General features: G+C 41.1%; 1 protein-coding gene across 1 annotated transcript; it reads left to right on the forward strand.

Moving 5' to 3' along the window:
- Positions 1-223: 223 nt before the first annotated feature.
- On the forward strand, positions 224-875 carry Cetn1 (centrin 1). The gene has a single exon (XM_005329022.4). It carries the CDS (start codon positions 249-251, stop codon positions 765-767), a length of 519 nt encoding a protein of 172 aa, XP_005329079.1. The 5' UTR covers positions 224-248; the 3' UTR covers positions 768-875.
- The last annotated feature ends 8,034 nt before the right edge of the window (positions 876-8,909 follow it).

An 8,909-nucleotide genomic window follows, 5' to 3' on the forward strand; every position in this document is an offset into this window, starting at 1 on the left:
ACCCATGAATTATAGAAGACGATCTTGGCTCCAGGCAGTTCTTGCCAGCTCAGGTATCAAATCAAGGAAACTGATCATAAAACAGGGCAATAAACAGTGGATGGCGGTGGAAATAAAAACCCCTTGCAGAAGCAGGGCTGGGTGGGGTCTGGCGACCGGGCTGCAGGTGCAGGAGCCGGGCGCTCCGCGTGGGGGCGCCCGAGCGCATGCGCCGTGGGTGACGTCAAGGTAACAACCGCCGCCCGAGGATGGCTTCCAGCTTCAAGAAGACGAACGTGGCCTCCACCAGCCAGAAGAAAAAGGTGGGTCCTAAGCCCGAACTCACTGAAGACCAGAAGCAAGAAGTTCGGGAAGCGTTTGACCTCTTCGATGCCGACGGAAGCGGGACCATCGACGTGAAGGAGCTCAAGGTGGCCATGCGAGCGCTGGGCTTCGAGCCCAGGAAGGAAGAGTTGAAGAAGATGATCTCCGAGGTGGACCGGGAGGGCACGGGCAAGATCAGCTTCAACGACTTCTTGGCCGTGATGACTCAGAAGATGTCGGAGAAAGACACCAAGGAAGAAATCATGAAGGCTTTCAGGCTCTTCGACGACGACGAGACCGGGAAGATCTCCTTCAAGAACCTCAAGCGAGTGGCCGCCGAGCTCGGGGAGAACCTGACGGACGAGGAGCTGCAGGAGATGATCGACGAGGCGGATCGCGACGGAGACGGCGAAGTGAACGAGGAGGAGTTCCTCAAGATCATGAAAAAGACCAACCTCTATTAAAGTCACTCCAGTGACTCACTGGGTCCCTTGCGTCTGTATTCCCTCCTTCCTCTCTGGTTTGTCTTGATGGATTTCGAACCTCGAAATCAATTATAGTATTTAAAAGATTCCTGTAACCTGAATTCCTTTTTTTTTCTTCTTCTTTCTTTTTCTTTTTCTTTCTTTCTTTCTTTCTTTTTTTTTTTTAATTCTCTAAGAGCAAACCTTCAGTGCCATTGGTTAACTTAAGGGCTCTGAAACTAGAGTCCACCCACCGCTGGCCTAAACCTGGTGGACACCCATTAAACACGAGCAACTTCTTCCAACAAACAGAAATGTGGTTCCCATGTCGCTTCTTTGGTGGTCTTCAATGATCTTGCTTCATAGGTCATTCCTTAAATTTAAGTTAGCGTTCTAGCATGAGGAGGTAGAATCTGCCAGCAGGTCCTTCAAGCCATTGCTTGTCACTTAGCTGAATACTGGTTTGAAGAAAAACAGTATGGACATTTCTGAATTTACTGACTTCAGGAAAGACACTGTTTTTTAAAGGATAGGCTTGCCTTTGGGAGGTAGTAAACTGGGCAATGTAGACTGTTCCCTGGCTTCATCAAATGCAAATGAGTCCGTGTTTCATGACTATAAATTATCTACTGAGGGTTATCCAGGACCAAAAGATCTACAGAATAAGAATAAAATTTCATATTGATCCAAGCAAAATATATCTTCTTTATGGATTAAGCTAACTAATGATTTTGTGTGTGTTTAGTATTGGGATTGAACGCAGGGGTGCTCTACCACTGAGTTCACCCCCAGACCTTTAAAAAAAAAAATTGAAACAGGGACTTGCTAAGTTGTCCAGGATGGTCTCAAACTTATTTTCCTGAGCAGCAGGGAACAGGGATTACAGGCATGCACTCCCACAATTGGCTAATGATTTTTTTAAGTAAATATTTACATACAGGGTCTTAGTTTAGGAAACTGTTTTAAAATATCTATTTCTGGGTTTGATCTCCAGCTCCACCATCTCCCCCCAAAAAAAAGGAAAGAGAAAAAATTCTGACACATTTTAAGCTCACTTATCTGTCCTGGAAAGATCAATGGATAAATGGATATTTTAGTTAACAGTAGTATAAAATAACCACTATATGCATTTTATTATTCTTAGATGTGAACCACTACCTACCTTCTAATTCTTAGAACCTCTTGGTTCTTGGTACTTGATTTATTCCCCCTCTATATAGTCAATGTCAGAGTGACAGTGATATAAATAGTTCTGTTTTTTAAATCCCAGTAAACTATTTTACCATAACTTGTGTATGTGTTAATACCATTTAGTTTCTGTTATAAATTAAAACTCTTGTTTTAAAATGAAAGACATGTGCTCTTGAATACGAGGTTTTGACAAATGGCAATAAAAATTGTTAAAGAGAAAGGCAAGATATTTTGGTCACAACTAAACCTAAATTAATCTTCATATAAAGTCTTATTAAAATAAATGCTCAAGTCCTGGAAAAATTTTCACTTGTTCTGCCAGTAATTTTACCCTTCAGAGGGTGGTGGCTCTAATCAGGGGAACTATTACTTGGTGATCCTCATTAAGGGACTCATTTGTCAAAGCAGTGGTACTAGCTGAAGTGATGGATATGTGGGCATTCACTGTGAGAAAGGATTTTGCTGAGGTAGCTGGCACAGGGCAGGGGACTCAGGCTGCAGATGATGCTACCAGTTCAGGGTCAAGGACTTTGTGTGGGCTCAGGTGCAATTATGGTGGTAACAGGTGCAACTTGGGCTAGCATCTATGTGAAGGGCCTAATCTGAGGACAAAGGGGACTTATGGCATTCTGGGAAATGAGAGTTCCTGTTGACCAGAGTCTTGGCACAAGCATTGACATATCAACCAAGGTAGAAATACCAGAAAGAAAGTTGGCAGAAACTAGGAGACGGGTTCAGAGCCTCTGCCAACTGGACGGGGCTCAGCATTGGCTCCTGGCCCAGCAGAGAAGAGAAGTGAAAACCAGGAACCTGGGCTGACGTCCAGCAGTCAGGCTGGCCACACTGAGGGGTCAGTTGCAGAGGCTGCAGCATAGTACCTAAAGGGGTGATCTGAGGTCACAGTCCATCCCCAGACCAGGAAAGGGGACTCCAGAATTTCTGAATCCCATTCACTGCTAAGAAAGAATCTCTCAGTGCATTGAATAATGTGTTGTTCTGCTTCTTGGCTGGTTCCTACTGTACAGAGAACAGAGAGTAATCCAGGGTAGGAGGAAGAATTAGAATATGCCTACACTGACATTTGAATTTTAAGAGAATTTAATCATACACTGACTGGGTCAGACATAGACCATTTTTTGTGGGAGAGGGTAATTGAAGATTGAACCCAGGTATGATCGTACTACTAAGCTACAGCCCAATCCTATTTTTTAAATTTTCAGTTTGAGAAAAAATTAATTAAGTTGTCCATGTTGACTCAAACTTGTGATTCTCCTGCCTCAGCCTCTGGGGTAGCTGGGATTGCAGGTGTGCCCCACTGTGCCCAGCTATATCCTGGTCTTTACAAAAGTAGACCACACAAAATTTTAGACATCTTTATGAAGATGAGGAAATAGCTATAAGGGATGGAAAGAACTAAAAATGTCATTTTCACTGGGCTATCACAAATTATTCCGATAAAGAAAAGAAGCATACCAAAGATAATATGACTGTAGGATCCTCAGGGGTATGCTCTTGCTTTCTAATGATATTTGTAACAGTTGAAAAGCAGAGTATTAGGCCAAGCATGAAAATACAACAATATCAGTTATATTAATATATTATCAATTAAAGCTAATTCAAATGTATTCTGCTGACGTGTGTAACTAAACAGAACAAATTTTTTAAAGATTAAAAATTCCAAAAAGAAAAAAAAAAAGAAAGTTAATTCTCCAAATGAGAAAAGAACATTTAAGGGTTATTTCAGTTATGTTTCCAAAAAGAAGAGATAAGTAGGGATAGGTCTAACTCTTGAGATCATTGTAGTGTAGTTTCGATGGGAAGCATACTTTTGAGTCTGAGGTTTAATTCAAGTGTGCCTTGAGGATCACACAGAGAGAAGGGAAGGAGCCAGGACTGGGAAAGAAAGAGGTTATGCTGTGATCAGGTTGCAACAAAGGCTTCAGCTGATCCCTGGGAGCTCTGAACTTGATGGCTGGCCCTGCAGAAATGTCTCAAGTTGGGATAAGAGAGCTGGGTCTTTATAACTTCTCACTGATTAACACTCACTGGACATGAACTATCCCCAGAAGTGGGGGTGTAGCTTTGGGTAAGATGGCCCTCTTTGGTTAAGGGCAATCCCTGAGACGGGCAGCCCAGCTACAAACTGTCCTCTGTCAACTTCTCAGCACCTGGGAGAATGAGAATGCTTCAGTTCCAAGGTGCAGGCAGGGCAGATGGGTAAAAAGGGGGAATCTGGGTAGTGTCCCATAGCTTCTACTATAATCCACCTCTTGCACCAATTAGATCCACTGGCCTTTGGTTTTGTGGGTTTGTTTGTTTGTTTGGGGGTACTGGCTATGAACGCAAGATTTTACCTCTGAGCTCCATCCACAGCCCTTTTTTGTTTTGGTTTGTTTTATTTGAGATAGGGTCTTGCTAAGTTGCTTAGGGACTCACCAAGTTGCTGAGGCTGGTCTTGAACTTGCATTCCTCTTTTTTTTTTTTTTTTTTTTTTTTAGAGAGAGAGAGAGAGAGGGTGTGTGTGTGTGTGTGTGTGTGTGAGAGAGAGAGAGAGAGAGAGAAAGAGAGAGAGAATTTTTTTAATATTTATTTTTTAGTTTTTGGCGGACACAACATCTTTGTTGGTATGTGGTGCTGAGGATCGAACCCTGGCCGCAGGCATGCCAGGCGAGCGCACTACCGCTTGAGCCACATCCCCAGCCCAAACTTGCATTCCTCTTGCCTGGGCTTCCCAAGTTGCTAGGATTACAGGTATGTACCACTATGCTCAGGTGTGATTTGGATTTTAAATGTCCCTCAAGAGCTCATATGTTAAGACTTGGCCCTCAGCTTGCCACCATTGGAAAGTAGTGAAATTTTAAGAAGTAGGGCCTAGTGAGAGGTCTTCCAGTCATTAGGGTGTGCCCCTGCCCTTTCCTCTTCCTTTCTTTTTTGCTTCTTGGCTGTGAGGTGACAGGTTTTGTTTTGCTACATGCTTTGCTATAATGTGCTACCTCAGCACAGGTTCAGAGCAACAGGACCAATCATGGACTGGAAATTCTAAAACCATGAGCCACCATAAACCTTTTCTCTTTAATACATTGATTGCCTCAGGTATCTGTTACAGTAGAAGAAAACTGACTAACTCAGTCTTTGTTTCTCCTTCACATTTCTTTTGGGGGTGGGTACTGGGGTTTGAACCTAGGGATGTTTTACCGATAAGCTACATCCCCATAGCCCTAGTCCTTTCTTGATTTGATTTTTTTCTTTTTTATACCTTTATTTTGTTTATTTATTTTATGTGGTGCCAAGGATCAAACCCAATGCTTCACCCATGCTAGGTGTTCTATCACCGAGCCACTGCCCCAGTCCCTCTTGATTTGATTTTTTTTTTGTACTCGTCATTGAACTTAGGGGTGATTTATGTTTGAGCTACATTCCCAGAGTTCCCCCCCATCTCCCGCCACCTTTTTGAGACAGGGTCTCACTAAGTTGCTGAAGCTGACCTGGAACTCATTTGGAATCATCCTGCTTCAACTTCCTAACTTGCTGGGATTACAGGTGTGAACCACCGTACCTGATAATTTTTACTTTTTTTTAATTTGTTTGTTTTGAGACAGAATCTCACTAAATTGCCTTAACATACAGTAGTTTTTATTTTATTCATTCTGTCAATATCTACTCTTTGTTAATGGTGCTTGGAATTGAACCCAGGGCATCACACATACTAAGAACATGCCTTGTGACTGAGTTATACCCCAGCCAAATCTCTGCCTTTCAAATTGTATATTTAAACCATTTGTACTTAATGTAAATATTGATATCTAAAGGCTTAAATCACTATTTTACTTTTTGTCTTCTCTTCTCCATTTTTCACTTTTGTTTTCTTTTTCTTGTCTTCACATTGGCTACATAAATACTTTCATCATTTCATTTGATTTATTCATAATGTTTTGTTTTTCTTTTTATTTTCTTCTTTCTTTTCTTTCTTTCTTTTTTTTTTTTTTGGTAGTCCTAGAGATTGAACCTAGAGCCTCACACATGCTAGGCAAGTACTCTGCTACGGAGCTATATCCCAGACCCTTTTATTTTGAGACAGAGTCTTGCTAAGTTGCCCAGGCTGGCCTTGAACTTGTGATCCTCCTGCCTCAGCCTCCCAAGTAGCTGGGATTAGAATCCAGGGCCTTATTATACTAGATAAACACTCTACCACTGAGCCACATCTCCAGCCCTCGATAGTGTTTTTGACTATATCTTATTTGTATGGTGTTTTTAGTGGCTCCCCTGGTGTTACATTATATACACAGAACATCACAGTATACTTGTGTCATCATCTTCCCTGTTCAAGTGGAGTATAGAAACCTTTCCTTCTTTCACATTCTTTACATCACTGTCTTAAACATTTCTACTACACTCATTTGGAACCAGATCAATGTTATAATTTTTGCTTTATCCATCAAATAATTTAGAAAATTCAAGGGAAGTAAACTCACTGCTTTTACCCCTGTTTTTGTTTACCACCTTCTTCTTCCTTCTTGATGTCCCATGGTTCCTTCTACAATCATTTCCTTTTTGTTGAGAGAACTACCCTGGTCATTCTTTTCGGGCAGATAGGCTAGTGATAAATTTCCTTTGTTTTCTTTTCTCTGAGAATGGCTTCAATTCCCCCTTCATTCCTGATAGATTGGTCTAGGACTGGGTATAGAATTCTGGGCTAACCAATTCTTTTCTTTTGACTCTTTCATAAGTATGCAGTGTAGCTTCAAAATGAAAATTAATCCAAATCTACATGTGCTCCTAGGCTACATTCATAAATGTGCAAATTGCTGAATGAAGAGGGGTCCTACCTGTGTCATCTGGAAGACCTCACTCACCTTGGGTATTACATTTGAAAAGGAAGTGAAGAATTCAAGATCTGTTGAGATTAGTGAGATAAATAGGATGAAGGGATACAAAGCTATGTTCAAAGAAAAGGGATTTAAAGGAAATAGGCTATTAAAATACTCTGGATGCATATGACCTTGCAAGAAACAGAACTTGTGCCATAGACTTCTAAGGGGTTTCTATCAAAGAGAATAAAAAGGGAAAGAGATTGCAGTTTAGTATCGGGAAGGCTTCTCAACAACCCAGCCTGCCCTGAAGATAAACTGTACTGCTAAGGATCGTGTGCCTGTCATGAAGGGCGCAGGAGGAGCATGAGCTGGATGAATATTTTCCCAAGACACCACAGGTATTTTAGGCTATTGCAATGCCATACCAGGCATTTCCATTTCAATATGGGTTTCTAGGATGTAACATGGAATACAATTGATTGATTGATTGATTGTGGGAATTAAACCACTGAACCACATCCTCATCCCTTTTTATTTTTTATTTTGAGATAGGGTCTCACTAAGTTACTTAGGGCCTTGCATTAGCTGAGGCTGGCCTTAAAATTGTGATCCTCCTGCCTCATCCTCTGGAGTCCCTGGGATTACAGGCATACACTACCATACCTGGTGAAATGTTACGTATTTAGACAGACAATCTACAGACTTGCAAATTTCATTTTGATATTAACAATCATATAAAATTACTTTCCACACATAAGAACATTTTATCACTAGCAATAGATGATGACAACTTACAGGAAATGTGCCTGCCTTGTTATGGTTCTTGCCTGATAATGTTTATATTTCAAGTTGATATTATAAAGTGATATGTGTGATTTTAACTACTTAAATTCATTTACATTAAAGTACAGAACACATAAACAATACCACTCCAGATGGCTCTTGAAACAGGACTTGTCTGCACCTGCACTATCTAGGAGGGTTTACAAATTCTATTATCATGTTATTTTACAAAAGAGAAACAGGCATGAAGTGTTAAGATGGTTGATAGGATATTGGTTTTGCACCTGGACTCCAGAGCCAGACCAACTTGGTTGAGATTCTTCCTTTACCACTGATTACCAAACTGTGCAAGTTCATGTTGCTAGTCAGTAGTAAAGGAAGAATCTCAACCAAATTGGTCTGGCTCCAGAGCCCAGGTGCAAAACCAATATCTTATTAACTACCCTAACAATTTAGTTTAACCAACTTGTTGCCCTGTCCAATTCAATGAATGTGTCCCCTCCAAATGTCACTTAATCAATGGTATTTCTGGACTCACAACCTTTTGGAACTTCTTTTTAGGAGACAACCTGAAAACCTCCAGCTCCTCCAAACCTTCTGAATGTTCTTAGGAGACAAATCCTTCGCACTGAGAATGGACTTCAGTTTTTGAAACAACCTCAAGTTGTTCATCGTCAACTCTGATGGACAGCGTAGCTGAAAAAGCTGGATGTTATCATTTGGGGTTTAAAACAATAAGTGTTGCTGGGCACAGTGGCACATTCCTATAATCCCAGCTTCTTGGGCAGGAGGATCACAAGTTTGAGGCCAGGGTGGGCAACTTAGTGAGACCTCTGTCTCAAAATAAAATAAAAAAGGGCTAAAGATGAGGCAGAACACTTGCTTAGCATGTACAAGACCCTAGGCTCAATTTCAGCACCACCAAAAAAATCCCAACCCTGCCTCCCCCCACCAAAAAAAAAAAAACAACAGCAAATGCCAATAAAATGATGAGTTCAATTTCTTTGAATGGTTTGAAGACCAGCTTTGAAGGTACTTCCCAAAGAGCAGCACCAGAAAGGCAGTGACTGACAACAGCATCATTGGAATAAGTCTCCAATCTCCAAGGCAACCCAGTGTTTTGAAAGAACAACATTCACTTGGGTGTGTGTATCTGGTGGTGGTATTTTCAAAATTACATACTATGCAGATGCTTCCTTTACCTTATATAAGAACTGTTATTGCATACATCAAGAAATAAAAAGGGGCAGAGAAATCACCAGATTCTCCCGCATTAAGTGCTCAAATAACATAGAACTTCATTAAGTGACATTAGGAAGAAAAACCACTGACCTCACCATTTCAGATAGAAGTAATA

Source organism: Ictidomys tridecemlineatus, chromosome 13, assembly GCF_052094955.1.
Source record: "Ictidomys tridecemlineatus isolate mIctTri1 chromosome 13, mIctTri1.hap1, whole genome shotgun sequence".
In the NCBI taxonomy this organism is placed as follows: Eukaryota; Metazoa; Chordata; class Mammalia; order Rodentia; family Sciuridae; genus Ictidomys; species Ictidomys tridecemlineatus.